Genomic DNA, 22988 nt, shown 5'->3' with positions numbered 1-22988 from the left:
AAATGGCCTTGATTAGCCACTCATTCCTGGTTGTAAAACCTTTAAATGTGATCTTACACCTCTCACCAAGAGATGAAGCGTCTTTCCCCACTCTTGTTTCCGCCCGGCCTTGGGACTTGCTTTGGAAAAGGGGATGTAATAGGAAACAACACTATGCCAATTCCAAATCTAAGCCTCAAGAGACTTTATATGCTCCTGTCCTCTCTGTTGGGACCTTGCCACCACTATGAAAACAAACTCCGAACAGCCTGCTACAGAGTGAGGGACCTTATGGCTCAGTCCGGCCAGCAGTCCCAGCTGAGGCACCAAAGATGTAAGATAAACAGAGACACCTCCCCAACCGTACTGAGGGGGACCAGCTGAGACCACCCTGCATAGCCAACTCAAGAATTGAAAGCTAAACAAATGGTTGTTAAAAGCCCCTATGTTTTAGGGCAGTGGTCGGCAAACTGTGGCCCGTGAGCCACATTCAGCTCTTTGGCCCCTTGAGTTTTTAGCAAAGGCCAGCTTAGGAGTACCCTAATTAAGTTAATAACAATGTACCTACCTATATAGTTTAAGTTTAAAAAATTTGGCTCTAAAAAGAAATTTCAGTAGTTGTACTGCTGATATTTGGCTCCGTTGACTAATGAGTTTGCTGACCACTGGTTTAGGGCATTTTTGTTACACAGCAATACTAACTACTACAGTGACTGAGACTCTTTATGACTCATTCATTGCCAGTGAGGCCACAGCGATGCCACTAATGTGATTTACACCTTCTGCCTGTACTTCGCAGTCTGGGCCACAGTCACTCCATCACTAAGCACTGTGCACCATGGCCAGCCATCCTTCATTTATTACAAGGGGAGGATTTAAACAAAAGGGTGATTTAAAAGATCCCTCGAGCACAGTTCTGGGCTTTGGAAACTTGTGGTGCTTGGGCTCCCAAAGGCATGATCTCCTACCACACAGCTCTTCACTGAAGACATGTCACTCACTGGCAGGGGAAGGGTGGCCCAGGCGGGTCTACAGGCAAAGGAGACGAAGGTCACCAGAGAGCCAGTCCGGCTGCCTCCTTACCTGCTGCATCTCTCTGGCCTGCCGGTCGCAGCACAGGGAAGCCACCAGCAAACAGATCTCCCAGGGCTGGGGGCGTGCTCCCTCCTCGAGAGTTTGCAGCACCTCCTCCTTCTTTGTTGGCTCCTTTAGGACCTGCAGAGAGAAGAGGCCAGTAGACGAGGACTTGTGAGCAGAGCGGAGCCGCCAATTCTCACCCGGGCCGCGGTCGGACCCTGTTGGGGACAGCCTCCCGTCGTCCGCTCATCTGCAGTGCTACCCTTCCTGACGGCATCCTTCCCAAACACCCTGTGCCTTGATGCCCTGCAGGCTGGTGCCCGGGTCTGTGTGCTGCCCTCGCTGGGTCTACCAAAGGACCAGGCACTCTGAAAAGTGACCAGAACCCAGGGGTCTGTCCACTGCCGGTGAGTAGATGCCAATGGAGGAACCAGCTATGCCTCTCAAATGAGAAAACCCAAACATCATCGGTGCAGGGCTGGACCTGTTTTCAACTTGACCGTGGCTGTGGGAGGACTAGCCAGGGAGAACCCGCAGATTTAATGCAGACAGTAATTGTAACTTCCTTCGGAGCCTGGCCCCGAACTGCAGGCAGGAAGTGAAGCCAAGCAATGTCTTGTGCTTCAGCATTTTTCCTTTCCTGCCCCAGCCCTGCACCCGTCCCTGCACCTTTCCGTATACGGAAGGGCCCGGAGGAGAGGCGTCACTACTTTCAGCCTTCCAGACGCGTGTGATACCATCTACATACGATGAGGAGACGTTCAGCTTAGACAAGGATTCCTGACAGAAAACCAGGGTGACCTAAGGCTATTGTGCTAATGTGAAGAAATGAAGGCAGAGTGCCCACTGGTGGACAAACATGGCCAGATTATTCTAAATACCAGTATTTTCTATTACCTGCTCATCGCAATGATTAGGAAGCGAGTGTTCCTACAAAATGAACTTCTCTGTTCACTGGGCTTAACCAGTTAGTTAGTTAGCGGGTCTAGCAAAAAACTAGACTTTATTGTAACTGTTGGAAAGATTTCTTAATTTGTCTATCTTTGAGTATCTATATATGTCAAAGCCTAAGTGACTGTTACCATAGGTCGCTATGACACACATTGACCACCAGGGGGCAGACACTCAATGCAGGAGCTGCCCCCTGGTGGTCAGTGTGCTCCCACAGCCAACCTCCCACAAGCTGGCCAACCTCCTGGGATCCCTCCCCCAAGCTGGCCAGCCCCAATGGGCCCTGTTCAGCCCACATTGCTGGTCAGGCTGAGGGATCCCACCCATGCACTAATTCGTGCACCAGGCCTCTAGTTAACATATATAATTACAGATACTAGATACAATTATATTTTTGGGACTACCTTTGAGAATTGACATCATGCTCACCAGTGAAAAATGGGTGAAGACATAGTAATACCTGGCACTGATAAACGGTTTCACATATCTAATATATTATTTCAGCCTTCCACTATCCTGACACATACGAAAAAGAGCAGGTATTATTCTCTCTCCCATTTTGCAGGTGAGCACACTGAGTCCCGAAGAGGTTCCCTGGCTGGCCCGGTAGCAGAATCAGAAGTCACTTGACCCGAGCCCAGGGCTCCATTTACCCTCTCATATTCTAGAAGACATAGAAAGCTCAGTCCTTTGAGCCTGTGAGGGAATACCAAATACATCTTTTCCCTTGTGCCAAACAGAAATTCTGCACTTTTTAATGTTGAGATTCTATGTTTTCTCTCATTGAGTTTGAGAACTATTTTGACACAACCAAGTTTAAATGTTACCCCACAGGGGATAAACACCAAGTGGTATATCCGAAAATGAAGTATTAGTCAACAATCAAAAGGAATGAAGGACTGGTTCCTGCTATATGGATGGGCCTTGAAAACATGCTGCTCCATGAAAGCATCCATAGAGGCAGAAAGTAGACTTAGTGGTTGCCAGGGACTGGGGGCTGAGGGGAAGAGGGAGTGACTGCTAATGGATATGAGGTTTCCTTCCGGGGTGATGGAATGTTCTGGAATTAGAAGAAGGCGATGGCTGCAATCACACTGTGAATGTTTAAATGCTACTGAATTGAACACTTCCAATGGTTACAATGGTGAATGTTACAGACTATGTATTTTATAATGATTGTGATATTTTTAAAAAATATATTTTATTGAGCCGGGACCGGTTTGGCTCAATGGATAGAGCGTCGGCTTGGGGACTGAAGGGCCCCGGGTTCGATTCCTGTCAAGGGCATGTACCTTGGTTGCGGGCATATCCCCGGTAGGGGGTGTGCAAGAGGCAGCTGGTCAATGACTCTCTCCCATCGATGTTTCTAACTCTATCTCTCTCCCTTCCTCTCTGTACAAAAATCAATAAAATATATTAAAATATATATATATATTTTATTGATTTCTTACAGAGAGGAAGGGAGAGAGATAGAGAGCTAGAAACGTCGATGAGAGAGAAACATCGAACAGCTGCCTCTTGCACACCCCCTACCGGGGATGTGCCCACAACCGATGTACATGCCCTTGACCGGAATCGAACCTGGGACCTTTCAGTCCGCAGACCGACGCTCTACCACTGAGCCAAACCGGTTTCGGCGATTGTGATATTTTTAAGCGCCGGTGTGATGACTGAGGATGCCCCACACACTGCCTGCACACCTGGAGGGAAGCTATGACTCTCCCATGTGGCCTGCACACCGAGCAGGTCTGAGAGGGTCCGATGCTGTCCTGGTAACAGATGAGGCCCCTGCCCCGAGCGAGCCGGGGGTGTCTGGCTGAGCTCCCATGCTCCCGGGGCTCAGGGCAGTCCTGGCCCACGTGCGCACTTACTCTCGATTTGCGGGGCGCTGCGGTCATTGATCTGCGTGACTTTCCGAAGGCGAGTTCCTTGCTGGATGTCAGCCAACAGTGCACTTCGACCTTTGGGATCGGCCTTTCTCAAGCTGGAAGCTTCTGTACTCGCCTGGAAGGGAGGGGGAGGGATGCGATTAGAATCACACAGAACATGTGCAGAGAAGCCCAAAGTCCTGTCTGCTGTGAGGTTTCCCTCCATAGTCCACCTCGCCTGCTTGCCCTGCCCCCACCATTCCTCAGGCCGTCCCACCTGGGTCCTAGGCATTTACCCACAGGACGCGGTGGACACTTAGCTCCTGCTGCCCACACCCCTCTCCCTGGGAACCCAGCATGGACTCTTTCTTGTTGCTCACAGCCCTATAAGTCTCAAGGAAGCCTAAGTCACAGGCCCTCTTCCTCCTCATGGCTAAGGCCACATGCAGGCCCGAGCGTCAGTCTGGATGCTCCTGACCCAGGCTGCTGGGTTCTGGGTGATCACTCTGCCTGGTGTCCCAGGTGCCCTCCGGACCACGCCTTTGCTGAGCCCAGCTTGATGACGGAGGTGGTCCTGTGGCCCTGTCGTGCCCTGAACTATTCGCCTGAGTGGCACTAAGTAGCCTGGTATTCATCCTCCCTGCTGTGGGTGGCCCACTGTGTCTCAAAAAGAACTGGTTTTGAAGCCATAAATGAAGGCAACTGTGGGTTTAGCTAAAATGTGCTGAATCAGCATTTTGCTGGCCGACTACTGCATGATGAATCGGAAGGACACAAGTTCAGAGTCGGTTCTCATTGCCGGGAGACATGCCCTTTGAATCCCTGAGAGGGGCTCATGGTCAACAGTAGAGGTCTGAGCTAGGGACCCCAACCCTACTGCTCCATCGTTTCCAGGAATGCATGTAAGCACACACATGCACACAGGGGGTTTCCCACACAGCATGCTTGAAACCCCCACACATATAAAACATTAGCATCACTACGTTATTTTAAACTACAACGTTTTGAGATCTTTAAATTTTATTTTAAAAGGTTGCTCATAAATCATTAGTGACAGGAAGAAAGGATCATCAGAAGTATCACGGCCCTAGCCAAGAGGGTAGGAACATTTTCTCAGGAACCCGGCCCTGTAATCTCAGACACGTGTCATGGTCAGGGGTCAGGGAGAATGTCCTCTGTCACTTTCTTCCTAGTTGCAAGGTGACCAGCACCATGAACTAAAATGAATTAAAATGAATTAAAATGAACGTCACGACCCGGCTCAGGTGCTGGCCCCGAGGAAGGCAGAGTGAGAAAGGGGCGTTCTTCTGCTTAAAGACTGGAGAGGAGCACGCTTAGCCCTAGTGACCTGCGGGGGGTCACCTCCATATCAGAATTCACCCTCCCACCCCACCTAGCCCACCCAGGCTTTTCAGGGGAGGGCTGTGAACAGCGTTGTACGTCCTCAGGGTTATGCTTTTGGACAGATTCCCGACTTAGCACAGGTCTCAGGATATTCTCGATGAGTCCACAGGACAGGTTTGTGGATAAACACCTTCCAAATCAGTGGGAGGACGTGGCAAGGCACGTCACGTTTGCATGACGCAGTCCAACTCACGGGACTAAATTTAACAAGCCTCCGTGACTGCTCAGCTTGCTTTCCTGCTCTCCCTGGGCCCCGATGGCTTTCCACTAGAGGGCCCTCCTCCCCTGGCATGACTGTGTGTCCTCCAGTCCTCTCCTGGGAGGTGGGAAAGAAGGAGGAGTTTCAGGGCTAAGGTGGTCTTGCATACACAGGCTTACGGAAAGGGCAGCTAAGGGCTCTTTCATTTGAACACGGAGAACTAAAGCACACAGACAGTGGTTCCTGCCATCTGCAATAGCTACTCACTATTAGATCAAAACTTCTTAAAAATCTACAATCCTAAGCAGCCTTGTTACTGTGGTAACAGGATACAGAAACAGGAAACTGAAGATTTCCAAACAAACCCCGGGCTTTTATTCTATGAAAATCCCGATTCTTGGCAACTTGACTAAAAATATAATCGAGGGAGAGAAAGCCATTCCTGGACACTTTTCCCAAGGCAAATCCACCCACCAAACCCATCCCCTTCCTCCCCTCTTCCCCCCGAAAATGAGAAACCAAAGCATCACTGCAGAGTCTCCCCCGGTTCCTCCGTGTTAGCGTTGTAAGGCGGGACAATTTGGGGGATTCCACACAAGCTTTTGTGGGCTCCGTTCTGCTAGAGCAAGTTCCAATGGACTGTTACCTAGACCAGAGAGCTGCCTCATACATGTATATATGTTTATTCCTCACTATTTATTTCCTGGACCTGAGCCTCCGAGCTGGTCCCACAACAGGATCCCAGTAACTTGGAGGCTGCCCTCGTGGCTGTACCAAGAGCACCCGCTGTCTGATTCTCCATCCCCAAGTCACGGACTCAGCCATCCTGCCCCAAGTGATCCTTCCACCTCATCATATATTTCTCACGGAGTTTAAGCTGCTGTGGATTCCTCACGTATTTCTTTCCCACTCACAAGCCTGTGCTCATGCTTTTGCCCCTTTTATGACCACTCCTACCCCCTGCCGACCCCCAACCCTGGCCTCGCCATACCTGCCAAGGCATTTACTTCTCTTTTAAGCCTCACATCAAAGAGAATTTACTTGAGAAAATCCTTTTGTCCTTTTAACTTCAACTAATCTTTTCCTTGTATGATCCCCAAGTGCCTTGTCATTTTCTACCGCACTCTTCAGGTCTGGCCAGATAATATAGCTTTACATATTGGTGTTTCCCTTCTTTGTGAGTGGAAATTCCCAGCATGCAAAGTGCAAAAATGAAGCCATGCCCCTTTTAGTATCAGCATGTCTTGTTTTTTTTTTGTTTTTGTTTTTTTGTTTTTTAAAAACCATGTGAACAGTCTATCCATATTTTGTGGAAACTAACTCCATAGACACCCTCGCCCCTGGGTCCCTGCCATCCGTCTGCTCGGACTGACCTCAGAGAGAAGCTGCGGCCTTAAGGCTCTGCCACGTCCCGGTTCTCCACGCGCCCTCACGCTTTTTATCCTCTGGCCACTGTCCCGAGAAATGAGAATTCGGTTCGGCTCCTTTCTCTCTTTCCTGATGGTGCCACTATTCCTAGGCTTATAAGACTAAAATGGAATTATGGGAAAACCTAATGTTAAAACCTACCCTGGATCTGGAAAGTACAGCCTTGTAAACAACAACAACAACAACAGTCAGCCAGGGCGACAAGGGTAGGGCCTGGCAGTAGGCGGGAGCTGCTGGTACATAACACATGGTTTGGACGGTGCCCCGCATCCAGGGGAGGTTTCCTATCTTTTATTCTCTTAGACAAAAAGTCCCATCAAAAAGATATGTGTGTGCCCACTCCCACCTGCCCAGCAGATTAGTGTGTAAACTATATCAAGCTCAGCTCATGACCTCAGCAGGACTGTTTTCATTCCAAGCTTGAAATCTTGACTCCTCTCCCTCCTCCGTTTGACATAACCAGGGCTCACTGGCTCCTTCTCTTTCCTGTGACATGCAGGCGGCTCTGGAGTCTGGGAAAGGAGGCTGCACCGTGCAAAGGGTGACAATGACAACAGCGATGACAAAGAGCGACGAGAAGACATATGTGTGTGCCAGGCGCTGTTCCCAGCATCTTACATGCGTGAACTCACTAAAAGGGCCCTTGGACGGCCCCTTGATGGAGGTTCCAGTTATGAGTATGAGGCCCGGTTTACAGATGGGGCCCAGAGCAAAGCAGGCTGTCCGTCTCTGGACAGCCTCTTAGGAATAACACCACCCAGGAAGCTGGGGAGGGTGAAACACCCAGGAAATACATGGCAAGCCTGAGCTGGGGGAAGGAAGTGGTCCAACTGCCCTCTGGCTTGGACCAGGGTGGACATTGCCTCACAAAGAGTGTGACAGGCAGAGCAGGAAGGAGGGGGCGGGAAGGGCACCAGAAGAAAAAGGAAGGGGGGGGGGGGAAGAAGGAGGGGAAAAGAGAGAGAGAGAGAGAGAGAGAGAGAGAGAGAGAGAGAGAGAGAGAGAGAGAGAGAGATGCTTCTAGGAAGGCTGTGGCCCAAGGAGCTGGGCCTTTGCCAGGCCCGGAAAGGAGGGCCAAAGCTGCGTGTTGTTGTCTGATTCGTGCACTAAACATGAGCCAGCCACCGTCTTGGCAAGGGGTGCACCGTGAGCCCTCAGAATGGAAACTGCACAGAGTAACCCTACGCTGTGAGGCTGATACCCCCAACTGTAAATAGCCTGTACTTAACCCTCCCTGGTCAGGTAACACAGAACCCACCTCCCTGGGCCAAGCTGCCGGCCCACCTCTTTCTTTCCACGTGCAAGCCCCATCTCCTCTCACACCTCCCTGCTGGCTGTGGGAGGGGTGAGGGCTTTCGGCAAGTGGCCGCCCTTGCTTGACTGAAATAGATAAGGATTGTGGACATCGCTCAAATATGAAAGGAGACGAAGGCAACAAAAATGCCAAGAGGGGGCGGGGAATTCCAACATTTCTAAAAAGTTGAAGGTATTGCACGTAGGAATGCACCTATTATGGATAATAATGCAGATGGATATAGAGTCTATATATTATAGACTTTCTCTCCCCACAGTCCTCTGTATGGAGAATGCACCAGAATTCTCTGGGACTGGACTTGGATTGGCTCCTAGAGAAGAATGGCCCACAGCTCAGCCCAAGGACAGCCCCGAAAGGGTCTGTCAGCACTGCTGGGTCTGCTGCTCCTCATCCCGGAACCCGCTTCCAAACCTCTCTGGGTTGGGGCCCTCAGCCTCCAACTTGACTGCTCAGCACATGTGCTCTACAACTCTGTCATTACTCTTGGGCCTACCTCAAATATAAGTAAATATAGAAAATTATTTCCATGCTGTAATTTTCCGGAAAAGTGTATGCTCTTCCTCTAATCCTTGTAGCATTGCCTGACTGAGGCAAATGCTCTCATCCTTCAATGACAAATGTTCACCGTGCTTCTGCCATGGGTGGGACAGCCCAGGGGGAAGCCAGACACTTCCACATGTTACTGGCTGGGTAAGACTCTGAGATGTGCCAGCAGAGCAGAAAGACCTGGAACCCGCCCCTTCTATCTTTGGACCTGCTGGCATTCAGGCAGCACAGATAGGTCACTGCGGAAGGAGCTGCATTTGCAGCCCTAGGCTCATGCTTCCAGCTGGCTGCTGGACATCTCCACGTAGGTGTCCTACCAACACGCCCCAAACAAACTCACTATCTCCCCCATAGCACCCGCCCAAGACAGACAGACAGACACACACACACACACACACACACCTGTTACTGCTCTTGTGACAGGGACATCAGCAATATCCTTCTAGTCAACCAGGCTCAAAATCAAGAACTCCCTAGATCAGCGGTTACCAACCAGTGGTCCATGGATCACTGGTGATCCCTGAGGTCTGAAAGGTTGGCAACTGCTGCCCTAGATAGTACCCTGGGCATTGTGTAACTCCTCAAATTGACCTGCTATGAACTTTACTTCCAGAATGTATCTCTAATTCCCACCACCTTCCTAGTTCCTCCACCACTTTTTATTTATTTATTTTTTAAAATATATTTTATTGATTTTTCACAGAGAGGAAGGGAGAGAGAGACAGAGAGTCAGAAACATCGATGAGAGAGAAACATCGATCAGCTGCCTCCTGCATGTCCCCCACTGGGGATGTGCCCGCAGCCAAGGTACATACCCTTGACTGGAATCGAACCCGGGACCTTTCAGTCCGCAAGCTGACGCTCTATTCACTGTGCCAAACTGGTTTTGGCTCCTCCGCCACTTTTTATATTCACTTTTCACTTATATTCAATAAACACTGTCTTAGATAGAACACATATGCCAAAAAAAAAAAATCACTAACATAAAGTAAGTTCTTTAACGTGAAAAGACAGTGTGAAGAATACTTTTGTCATGAGAATCATGGACGGGGCCCACTGGAGCACCCAAAGCGTGACTCATACAACAGGCTCTGATTCATGACATTCCTGCGTATTTTTAATAAAAGGGGCCCACCTCAAAGCCTCCCTTAAAAATACAGTAGCATCTGTTGAACCGAATGCCAGCAATTCTGGAGGAGAGCAGAAATAAACTGAAGGTCATGACAGCTGCCATGAATCAACATGAAATGCAGGCTTTCCTTGTTTTAGTAACCGTCCACGTGGAGTGATGACAATTATGACAGGGAAAGAACTGAGCTTAGACGGAGCAGGCCTTTCATGAGAGAGAGTGAATTGTAACAGAATAAAGAGGGGGCTATTTTTAGTTCATTTCTCTCAACTGTATTTTTGTCTGAGACCTCCTAAAATTAGGCCCGCTGGTTGAGGCTGGATGCAGTCAGTGGTGTAGGCTGATGCAGCCAACCAACGCTTCTGAAGACAGATGTATCCCCATCCAGCGTCCTTCCTCTGCATCCATGGATCCCTGCCTCCGTGGCAGCTCAGAGAAGTCCGCCCTGCAGAGGAAGGGCCTCCAGCCCGGCTCAGGGACAGGCCACGGAAGGAACACCAGGCTCCGGACAACATGACAGCCATGCCCTTCCAGGCTGAAGACTGCCCAGGAGACTCCTTAAGGAACAGAATAGAATCATCATCAACTGCCTTTGACAGACCGGCTGCTCCTCCAATCTTTGGTTTAATTCCTTTTTAAGAACCGACAGTACTGGTACTGGCAGAAAGTTTGACTACCTTATAGGAACACAAGATGCTACAAAAGTGAATACAACATTTTCTTAAAATCACATTTAAAAATTCCACCGATCTGTGGTACTTGTTCTGTTCATTTTAAGTAACAATGCCATCCAAGGAATGGTTTCAAAGATGCTGAATCTTTAACAAAACAGAAGATGTAAGTCTTAATGGAACATCTGATGCTCATAGCGGGGGAGGCTGTGCGTGTGTGGAGGCCGGAGGAATAAGGAAAACTACTTTTTGTCCAATTTTGCTGGGAACCCATAACTGCTTTTAAAAACAAAGCCTATTTAAAAAAAAAAAATCATATCATATACCCGCACAGAGGTACATTCTAGTGCTTAGTGTTTAAAACATAGAGATGTTTTAAATAGAAATCTTAAAGCACTCTAGTTACTGAAGTCAAGGTACGGGGTGGAGGGAGAGGGGAAGCCCCAGATCATACCAATAGCCCACAGAGGGTCCCAGCGCTGGGCCTGGAAGATGTATTTTATCACTGAACTAGTGGTGCCCCTGTACAGAGCTTTTGATCTGTTTTGTTAACAAATAAATTAGATAAACAAATCCGCAGCTGCAAAGTTCTGTGGAAAAGTTGTGGAAGCAGAGTTCTAAATGACGGCTGTGTCAACTTTTGGTAGAATGAGGTGGAGCACAGTAATTTAAAAAAGTTCACTTATTTATATGATTTTCTCAAGTAACTGGGAGAAACGGTGCCACGGTTCTTTCTGAAAGAAAGACAACTGGGTCCAGCTTCTGAAATGCTGGGTTGGGAGGGAGCGAAGCTTAACTGCACTGTGTCCCAGGCCAGGGCCCGGGGCCATGAGGCCGAATCTGAGTGCAGAGTGAGAGCAGTCAGTGCCCGAAGGGGCCCTGGGCGCCTCCCCTCCGTAGCCCACTGAGGAAGGCAGGAAGGACTGAAGACCCTTATCACTCAGTTCTGGCTCAATCCACTCTCCTTGTTCTTGGCTGCGCTGAGCACAAGTCACTTTGTATTCTTATCTTTTCATGGCCTTATCTGAGAGAAGAGACCAATGGGCTTCACTCATTTGGGATTACAGCCTAGCACAGAGATTTGCAAAAACAAAAACAAACAAAAACCCCCAAAACACATACAACAATAACAAATTCAAAATAGACGTTAGAGTAATTTATGCCTATGAACAGGTAGAACTAAATGGGATGAACGTTAGAGAAAAGCATTGTTCCTTAAGCTTCTTACGTTGCCTATGAGGTGTTTTCATGACAGGTATCTGCCCCATCCACCTTCTTTCCAAAGGGATAAGCCCATTTTGCAGTAAGAGCCAGTGACCCAGGCAGGCAGGATAAATGTAAATAAAAATAACAAAACTCAAATCAAAATAACCAGACTAAGAATGACCTCCTTAAAGATAACTAATGCTCAAGTGCTTTACTTCTCAACATTTTAAAGGAAGAGGGAAACCAAGTTATTTTTAGTAGGACCTATATTTAGGGAGGGGAAAAACTGTAGTTTCTAAAGATAGATAAGGAAAATATATAATCAGGTAGGGATGTGGAAGAATGAACAAGGGGAGAAGAGAAGTATGTTTGATCACCCCATACATACAAATGAAGGTGAGGAGTGTGTGTGGTGGGTATACAGGGGGGAAGACAGATAAGTAAAGCCTGTGAGGAAGATATCTATACCTATACCTATACCTATACCTATACCTATACCTATACCTATACCTATACCTATACCTATACCTATATCTATATCTATACCTATACCTATACCTATACCTATATCTATCTATACATACACAAACATATATCCATATCTATATCTATATCTATATCTATATCTATATCTATATCTATACCTATACCTATATCTATCTATACATACACAAACATATATCCATATCTATGTCTATATCTATATCTATATCTATACCTATACCTATACCTATATCTATCTATACATACACAAACATATATCCATATCTATATCTATATCTATATCTATATCTATACCTGTACCTATATCTATACCTATATCTATTATCTATACCTATATCTATATCTATATCTATATATATACCTATATCTATCTATATACACACACATATATATATCCATATCTATATATCATCTATATCTATATCCATATCTACATCTATGTATCATCTATATCTATATACCTCTATATCTATATCTATCTAATGCATAAATAGATAATAGGGGAGAAACACACAAAAGAAAGCATACTGAGAGAGAGATAGGGTTGCCACCTAAAATACAGGATGCCCGGTTAAATTTGAATTTAGATAAACAATACACATTTTTAGTATAATTATTTCCATATCTGTATCCTACTTATAATAAAACAATGATCTGGTTTCATTGTTTAATTCATTTAGTTGTTTAATTGAAGTTCAAGTTTAATTGGGCGTCTTGCATTTTCACCTGCTAACTCTGGCAACAGAGATAAAGCAACAAAAGGAGACGAGAAAAGGGGAAGAAGTCCGAGGATTTGTAAAAAAATGAACTCCCACTTCTTGTGGTTTCTCTGGTACCGTTAAAAGCTTTACAGCATTCCATAGTTTACGCGAAAACCCCCTGAGCTTACTGCGTTTACCCATCCACACCAGCCATGCCGGAGGGCCATGATTCCAGCAAGAATCCCTGAGGAACAGCGGGGTCTGGAGAAGGAAGCCGGCGGCCGATCCATGGCAGGTGAGCAGAGCCATTTGCTCTGTGACGGCTGACAGACCCCGTAATGGATGCTACAGCGATCTAAGGTTGCAAGGAATAGACACGACTCTCCGATGAGCGTCTAGAAATAGAAGCTATCTGCGCATTGATTCTGGGAGGCATCACCCCTGCGACACACTCAGCAGTTTACGGCGTCAGCAGCAAAGGCCTTGGAGGCCTTCACAAGGTCTGACAGGCAGAAGGCCGCGTCTGACCAGAACTTCTGTGTTTTTCTAAACAGCAGACCAGATGAGACAAGACAGAGCCAGTAAGGGTAAAACAAGAAAAGCACAGAAACCTGCGGGAGAGGATGCGTGCACAGCAGGGGAGTGAAGAGGATACAAGATGCAGGTTCTGTCTGGGGAAAGCTGACCCTGGAACTCCCTTCCGCCAGGGAGTTTGCCCCAGGTGTGGTGGGACAGCAGAGGACAGAGCTGGGTGGCACCGAGCTGACGGAGCTGGTGAGCAGCTTCTTCACCAGCCTAACCAAGTATCACAGCCTGAGAGGCTTAAACAAGAGACATTTATTTCCTTACAATCTTAGAGGCTAGAAGTTCAAGATCAAGGTGGCCGCAGGGCTGGTTTTCCTCAGAGGCCTCTCTCCTGGGCTCACAGGTGGCCATCTCCCCCCTGTCGTCACATGGTCACCTCCCTGTGTGTCTGGGTCCTGAGCTCATCTTTTCGTAAAGACACCAGTCATATTGGACCAGGGCCCGCCCTAATGACCTCATTTAACCTCTCTCCTTCGTAAAGACCCCATCCGTCACAGCCAGAGGTCCTGGGGATTAGGACTCAACGTATGGATTTCAGGGGAGGACACAGTTCAGCTCATATAACACGGTGGGTCTGAGACATGGTGGCCTTAACCTGCCTCCCACTCCTGGGAACCTCTGACATTTACCTAAAAGAACCTGCTGGTGGTGAACAAGAACCTGGCTTACCTCCGTTCTGCCTCAGGCCCACTGCACGCTTCAGTGCGGCTCAGTGCCTCATATGCATAACAGGACACCCAAGTTGACCCTGACCCACTTTACTGGTGTATCAAGGTCAAACAGATGTCAAAAAGCAGTCCACCTGTTGCCGCACAGCGCTAATACCCATAATCACTGGTAGACGTTAATACTGCACATGAGCATGTCACACTCTGTATTTTCATTTCCAACTACATTTTTCTGAGGATTAAAGAGCTGAGGCACAGCTGACACTCCTTTTGATGGTTCAGAATAGGGCCCCATACATAGAGGACATTCTGGGAGGAGTGCACCATGGGGGCAGGGGAGGACTATTTCACATTCTTTCTCTGCTGATGTCACCGCCAGCAGGCAGCTGGGCTGTGTAACCTGAGCTCCTGTGTCAATGAACCCCAGGGGTACTGGGCTCTCATTCATGAGTGGGAATTTCCTGAGCAGCTCCTGAGGCCCTGAGCCATCCGTGAAGGGCGAGGCCAGCATGAGCTTCCTCCTGAGGAGTCATCTTCATGCTCAGGAATGGCAGTAACAGGCCATTCCCCTGAAAAGTGCTAAACTCAGTAACAAGTCACCCAGACTGTAAGGTGCTTAAACTCAGTAACAGCTCACCCAGACTGCAAAGTGCTTAAACTCAGTAACAGCTCACTCAGACTGCAAAGTGCTTAAACTCAGTAACAGCTCACCCAGTCTGTAAGGTGCTTAAACTCAGTAACAGCTCACCCAGACTGTAAGGTGCTTAAACTTAGTAACAGCTCACCTAGACTGCAAGGTGCTTAAAGTTAGTAACAGCTCACCCAGACTGTAAGGTGCTTAAACTCAGTAATAGGTCATCCAGACTGTAAGGTGCTTAAACTCAGTAACAGCTCACCCAGACTGTAAGATGCTTAAACTCAGTAATAGGTCATCCAGACTGTAAGGTGCTTAAACTCAATAATAGGTCATCCAGACTGTAAGGTGCTTAAACTCAGTAATAGGTCATCCAGACTGTAAGGTGCTTAAACTTGGTCAGATGCTCTCCAGGCATGAATGCAGCAATGAAATGTGAGCTTTAGCTTTACATTTACCCCGAGAGGAAGGAATGGTGAAGGTGAGAACACCTTGGTATCTGGGTGACCTTGGTTGGAGAAGAGCTGCCAGCTGGGAGAGTTTTGCTTCAATAACTCCCACAACTGTCCTCTGTGCTTTGTCTGAGGAGAAACGCCAGATAGGGCTTGGTGTCCTTGCACCAGGGCCAGAACAGTAAATGCGACAGTGTCACAAGCCACTTTGGTTATCTGGAGTTCGTGCTGGGCCTCAAGGTTCACCAACCAACCAGCTTCAACAATCATCAGACTCAGCCAATCCTGTCTTACCTTCGCCCTAACCTGCTCTTCTCTGCTTATTAAAATCATATATCTAACATTGAATGATGTCTATACACATATACAAACATATATCCTATATAATAAAAGGCTAAATGCAAATTGACCAAACAGCAGAACGACTGGTTGCTATGACGCAGTGACCACCAGGGGGCAGACGCTCAACACAGGAGCTTCCCCCTGGTGGTCTGTGCACTCCCACAGGGGGAGCACCATTCAGGCAGAAGATGGACTCACGGCTGTCTGGATAGACTCACGGCTGGCGAGCGCAGTGCTGGTGGCAGGAGCCTCTCCCACCTCCATGGCAGTTGGACATCCCCGAGGGCTCCTGGACTGTGAGAGAGGGCAGGCATGGTGAGGAATGCCCCGCCCCCCCAAGTGCACGAATTTTGTGCACCAGGCCTCTAGTGGGGTGTGTGTGTGTGTATAAGCTCTTCAAAATGTAACAATAGTATTGTTAAATAAAATTGACTATAATTTCTTTATATCACCTAATACGTCATTAGTGTTCAAATTCCCCCTGGTCACTAGTGTTTAAATGAAGCGTTGAGCCAGGCAGAGAAAGACCAAGCCTCAGCATTTGAGTCTCAGCTTCCTGGCGCTGCCACAGCTGCAGAGACAGTTTTCTTTGCTTTAGGTGGGGGCTCCGAGGCAGGCGATCTAGAACTCTTGCGTGAGCATCACCATCAAACCTTCCAAAGACACGTGTGCCCTTCACCTAGGCAGCCTCCTGGTCTGCGACTGCCGAAGCTGCTTGTAAAACGACAAGGACAGATGGAAGAGCAGCTGAGAAAACAAAGGCTCCCAATGCTCAGCATACTTGCACAGGCTGCCATTTCACTGCGTGGACCCTAAAGGCCCCACAGCTGAGGGCTCATGGCTCTGGTCTGTGGCTGATCCCAGTACCACCCTCTACACCGCACGCCCTCCCACCACTCCCGCGGACTCAGGCCACTCCACTCTGTACAAGGCATGAAAGAGGAGAGGCTGCAAACCAGATCCCGAGAATCATGCAGCAGCAGCTACTGGCACAGCAGGTTTGGAACCCCGAAAACCCAGACGGGGTCACCTCTGCCCACCTGTTTCTGAGTCCCAGCTTCCTTGAGCTGCTACAAGAACAGTGTTCTCTGCTGCTGGCCGGACTGCCCACTTTGAATAAGCCAGGTTCCCCACCTTGACCTTGACTTCTGCCCTCCCACCCTGCCCTGATCCCAGGGTCTATCAGACTCAAATCTGGTCACTTGCACAGTGTTTCCTGGTCTCTGAAGTAACAGTGGCCACTGCTGATTGAGCTGGCCCTGGGTGAGCACAGCTTCGATGGTTACTTTATCAGATCCTCACAGGGACCCCATGATGCGTGCATTCAACTCGTATTTGCCGCATGCCTACCCTACAACACGCCAGGCGCTGCTCAGGCGCTGAGGATGCACAGCGAGCAAAACAGACAGAAATCCCCCCCTGCAGGGAGCTCCCACTCTCAGGTCAGTGTGTGCTAGGAGAGGGCGACTGCCTTCCCATTAGCAGATGAGGAAACTGAGGCTCCGAGTGACTAAAGTCATTAGCCTGACATCAAAAGGCCCAGCAGGGACTCAGTGTCTGATCTGACGTGGCTTGGAAGCTGACATTTTCATTCTGAATGCACCACCCTGCATTGTTACATGATCCCCGCTGACACCCACAGCTTGGCACACTGAGCGCCGAGCGGGGGACGGGGGCACAGCACGCTCTTGCGCCTTCATGTGCTGAACGCTGTGTGTGCTCCAGATGGAAACCTGCTCTCGCCAGCTTGCAAACACATTCCCACTCCTCCGCGGTGCACAGGCCGCACGGAAATGGAAACTGATTGCTCCCGTGTTACAGAACGGGTACGCCGTGTTGCTTTCCCTGACTTTTAATTGTCTTGATGTAAAGCAACGGTCCAAACCGGTCTATTCTCTTTGGAAACAATGGGGAGGGCTGTGCCAGAGGACTTTCTATGGCTTTACAAATAACACCCGGGTGTTATCTCCCGCTATCCACCGGTTTGTTGCACTTGGTGTATAAAACGTTCTTCCCACCACAACTCGGACGTGTTAACGATGTCCTGGCAGGGCCCACGATAGGGCTCACGCAGGTGGCAGCTGGCAGGTCGGGGCTGGTTCACCCACAGTGGGCTTGCCTTGGGAAGGACAGTATCTCCCCTAAACCCACTAGCTCAGGAAGGGATGCCAGACACTGAGTGTGTACGACGTGGCTAGTCCTGACCGAGGCACGCACTCCATGTCTCAGAGTCACTCACTCACTGCTCGCTGGCCCCGAGTTCCTTCCATCCTCGACGCGTCTGCTCAGGAGAGAGTCACATCATGAAGACACGTCCAGCCCCTGGAGCTCAGAGAAGCAAGCTCAGGAAGAAGAGTCATTTCTTCAGAGGACAGGAGGCTCCCCGCAACCCCCCAACATACACACACACAGATGAGACTCCGAGGATCCCCTTTGTGGGAAGTGTGTCAGGACGAAGCAACAGCAGGTACAAAATCCTGGCCTGGGACTAAACAGTTACATTCTCAGGATTTCCATGGCTGAGCAGCAATCAACGACTTTTTACGTATGGTCCGAGCTTCTCGGACTTGGTGGAAGATCGGAGTCCCGGCTGCTCTGGACCCAGGTTCTCCCCTCTACAGAGGCAGACTGGCTAGTTCCGGGCAGCAAAAGCTCAGTCCATGTACGTGATGGCTCGGTCAAGGTCAGGGCAGTGTGGCCACGGAGCTCAGAGGTCCTTACTGCCCCCACGGTGCCCGCATTGCTCGCAGCAGCGACCCCATTTTTTCTGAGCCCATGGGCAGCCCAGCTGTCAACTGAGGACAAAACAATACTGACTTCCCTTGCATCGCATCTGCTTCTTGGATGCCTATTCTCCGCTGTTAACCCTCGGTTTTACTCAGAGTGTAACTTACAAAATGTTTGTTTTTTTCCTATTAAAAAAAAGGAAAAAAACCCACCCTTTTGAATGGAGAGAAAAAACAACAATAAGCAAACGGGGAGAAATGATGGGAACACAAAGCAGAAAGAAAAGAGGAATCTGAGCAGGAGGCCTGGGGGCACGGCGAAGAAATCTGGGGGTGGGGGTGGAAAGCACTGACTTCCTGGCTTTTCGATTCAAGGGGTGGGGGCAGGTCTGTATGAAAGGACCGTGGGCTGAGTGGTTTACACATCCCAAAGGTCCTTGCTCCACACCAAGGTGGCCCCCAGGTATAACAGTGCACGCACGTACAGACGACACCCTGCGTAGGGCAGTGGCCGGCAAACTGCGGCTCACGAGCCACATGTGGCTCTTTGGCCCCTTGAGTGTGGCTCTTTCACAAAATACCAAGGCCTGGGCGAGTCTATTTAAAAAAAGTGGCCTTAGAAGAAGTTTAAGTTTAAAAACTTTGGCTCTCAAAAGAAATTTCAATCGTTGTACTGGTGATATTTGGCTCTGTTGACCAATGAGTTTGCCGACCACTGGGGTAGGGGAATGTCCAGGGGCAGCTGTCTAGGAATTGTCAGTTCCATTGCAATTCTAAAGATTTCCCAGGCCAAGAGCCGGCACTGTCGGGGTGGGGAAAGCTTTGGAGAGCAGGCCCTGCTGCAGGTGACAGAGGTCTCCGTGTACAGCCCGATGGCCTCACACCGCGCAGCGCCTTCCTGCCACCTCCTGGGGCTCAGACGCCGAGCGGGCGCCCAGGAACCCTGATAAAGGCCTTCGTCCGGAGCTGGCAGCTCCGCTCACCCAGCCGGGCCGGGGGCGTGCGGCCCTTTGCACGCCTGAGTGGCAGGGCCCGCCGCACCTCTCCCGGGCTCCTCGCGAGGCGGCCGGACCGCTCTGCTCGCAGGTGCCTGCCCGCCAACCGGGGGTGGGGGTGGGGGAATTAGGTTTTCAAACGGACTCGAGGACAAAGGTGTCGTTTTGCATGCCGTTAAGCAGAGAACAAATGTAACACTATAGCCCATCGGCTTGGCCTGATGCACAAGGCTCCTCCCTGTCCCAGCGGCCACTGGCGACCCTGGGTAACCGTCCCAATCCCTTACTGACGGCACTAACCAGAGCACCAGGGCTGTTCTACCTGAGTGACAGCATCTAAGATTTTTAAGCCTCTCATTATTCCCAAGGCGCCGGGACACATGCAAATTACCGTGTGCGGAACGCAGGGAAATATGCCGTTCTGCTGAGCGCCCTTCCACATAGCTTTTTCTTTTCCTTTTTTAACCACAGCAAACACAACACAGAAAGAGGCTCTGGTGCCATTTCAGATAAGACTCCATTTTACACATTTTCGTTCGCAGACGAAGCTGTGAGCTTGTACAGCACACGAGCTCCTGCTCCTGGAGGTGGTGGGAACCCTCCCAGGGTGCCCGCGGCTGGCACTTCCTGACCCCGTGCAAGGCCCGCCTCGCCCCTGCGCCATGCGGCCCTCAGACCACAAGGAGACACATCGTCTCACGGGGGCACCTGGATGCAGAGACTGGCAAGCAGGAAGGAGAGAACGGCGAGGGGCCCCAATATGCCTTTCACTGTGATGTCCCTTACGCATTTTTACACTTCACACCCTGGAAGGGGCAGGCAGAAACAGAAGGCGCCATGGGGAGTGTTGGTTATAACGTCAGGGCGTCTTCCTAACTTGAGAGTTTTGCTTCTCATGGTGAGTAAATGGTTCGCAAGCCAGTTTCCCCTCTGCTTTTGTTCATCCTCACCAGAGGATATTTTTTCCATTGATTTTTAGAGAGAGTGCAAGGGAGGGGGAGAGGGGGCTGAGAAAGACAGAAGAGGAGAGAGAGAAAAAGAGAAAGAAACAACCATGTGAGAGAGACACATGGATTGGCTGCCTCCCACACTCTCTCTGATCTGGGCTGGGGATTGAACCTGCGACACAGGTACATGCTCTTGGCAGGGACTAGAACCCAAGACGCTTTGGTGCAAAGGACACGGCTCCAACCACTGTACCACACCGGCCAGGGCCCCTTTGCTTTTACATAAAGAACCGTTTCCTCCTTAGGATGGTTGAACTTGAACAGCAACATTGAAAAACAATGCTACAAAAACTCACAGCCCTACTGTTAGGCTTTGCATGGGGAACCCAACTCCAAAGAACCTATCAGCTGGTAAGAGGCGCATTATATTATATATATTATATATATTTCCTTCCTCGTGTGGAGGCAGTCTTACGTGATCATGACGAGGAAACAAATCATAGGCTGTCACCACGTTTGTTCTCTCATCTCGGACACTGCCAGGGGGTGCCCGCGGGAAACCAAAGATCAGTAGCATTCTGCTGCGTTTCAAAATCAAACCCTTGTATTTTTTTAGATCTTTTAAAAAGGCTACATCCTGTAACCAAAGCAACAATAATGATATAGTTATAAGTGGACCCATGCACCAGGCAGGCAATTCTATGTTGCTCCTGGATTTTAAATAAAGGAGAAATGGAGTAGAACTCAAAAGACAGGGGAGCCGGGGGCAGGAACAACAGTGAACAGGATGGCGAGGACAGTTTGGCATTAAGCCTGCTCCCCAAACCGGCAGACTCCACCTGTCCTTCTCCTGGTTTATCACGCCCACATTCTTGGAAAAGAAAAGATGCTCATTAAAAAAGAGGTGGAGACTAGGATGGGAGGGGCAGGAAGGGAGAGGTGAGCGGTAGGAGGAAGAAACCAAAAACTTTTAGCCCTGGCCTAAGCCCCAGCTCTTCCCAAGTGAAGGTGAAGCTGATAGGGTGCTTTTCATTACCGACCATCAGACATGTCACACAAAGGTTACATATATGAATCAAAGACCGCATGCATGTAGTAATCTGCCATGCTGGTCCATAGCTTAGATGTTCACAGTGCTGAACACTGGTTATAAAGAGGGTTAGCTCCATTGCTGAGCCCTATTTACACGATGTTTGCATGCATGTATTCATTCACTCATTCATTCATTCATTCATTCGGTCAATGAGCAGAGTGCTTGTTGTGAGCCAGGTGCTAGGAACCGAAAGACCACAACCCATAAAATTCGGACTACAGTCCAATAAACAGAATTAAACCCTGATCCATGCTGTGGGGAGGGTGTGAATGTAGGTTATACATTCCGGGGGGGGGGGGGTGTGAGGAAGGGATGCTCCAGGGAAGTGACCGCTGAGCGGAGCGGAGCAGAAAGGGTTTCCAGGCAAACAGCACAGCTATGCTCACGCCTTAGAGTAGAAGACACGAGGACTGGGTGCCGTGTGAGGTCTGAGAGGCAGGCAGGGGCCGGCCGTGTGGGTGGAGCGGGCTACTGCCAAGAGGGGGATGGGGTGTCCTTGAAAAGGGATGCAGAGAGGCACAGGGCCTAATGCGAGGTCCTGGCAGCTGAGCACAGGAAGGCTGGGAGAAGCCAGCCGTCTCGCAGGCCAGGTGTTGGCAAACACTTCCCTCGAAGGGCCAGACAATAAACGTTGCAGGCATGTGCGCCAAGAGGAGAAACCAAGGATTTTATGTAAGTGCTATAAAAAGAAAAGTTCCACTGGACCATGGACTTAAATGTCTTTCAAGAAAAAGAATTCCCTAATAAAATTAAAAATGTTATCAGAATTAAAAATTTCTCTTCTGATCTCTACTATTACATATAATAGATAGCGAATGTCATTGTGCTTTTAAACCACCATTCCATGTCTACGTTCCATAACGGGCATAGTTATAAATATAATTTTTAATTACCTCTGTGGCATAATGCAAGTTTTAATTACCAGCATGACCTAACACATTGCACATAGTGCTCATAAGATCGAACTTTTCACTAGAATAAATGGCACTACTGTGCACATCCTTGGATACATTCCTTTTGGTTCCTTTAGGGTTAATCCTTATATAAGTCTCAACAATAAAACCACCGGATTTCCAGGGGAAAAGGATGATACGTTTAAGACCACTGTTTTCTGCCGGAGAATACTCCAGAAAGGTCCGCTGAACACCGAGTTCCAGGTACTGGCGTGTCACCAGCAAAGCTTTCAAAAAGGGCTTATTCCCCCAAATCCCCAACAATAAGGGTTTTGACAAGTTAACTCATTCTGGCGAAGTTTACGGGTGCATTGTGGTATCTGAAGTGATTATCAGTTGCATTTCTTGGTGCTAACCATTCTGTGTAAGACTCCTGTGACAGTTTCATGTATGTTTCCTTTACTTATAAACTGTCCCTCTCCTTTATCCCTTGTGGGGCCAAGTTCATCAGTGGAACTTCCAACTTACCCCTACACTTTCTACGTACTGGTCAGAGAGCTTTCCTATGTAACTCATCTATGTGATTTCTTCCCACTGTTTTCCAGGCAAAGGCCACGGTTCAGGCAGGGCTCGGTCCCTGGGAGTTCAGACATGGTTGTTGTGCAAAGGTAACAT

At 49.0% G+C, this 22988-nt stretch overlaps 1 protein-coding gene across 1 annotated transcript in view; it reads right to left on the bottom strand.

Annotated features, from left to right (window-relative positions):
- Positions 1–22988, bottom strand: part of WIPF3 (WAS/WASL interacting protein family member 3) — a 49538-nt gene that overhangs the window by 8932 nt on the left and 17618 nt on the right. Inside the window, exons 3-4 of the mRNA XM_084896897.1 lie at positions 3879–4011; positions 1063–1194 (exon numbers count right to left, since the gene is read on the bottom strand). Coding sequence (XP_084753023.1) covers positions 1063–1194; positions 3879–4011 — 265 coding nt within the window. The remainder of the gene's footprint in view (positions 1–1062; positions 1195–3878; positions 4012–22988) is intronic.

This window comes from Pipistrellus hanaki, assembly GCF_964339955.1.
Source record: "Pipistrellus hanaki genome assembly, chromosome: 10".
Lineage (NCBI taxonomy): Eukaryota > Metazoa > Chordata > Mammalia > Chiroptera > Vespertilionidae > Pipistrellus > Pipistrellus hanaki.
Note: the sequence above shows the minus strand (reverse complement) of the source record. Positions and strands in the feature narration are given on the sequence as shown.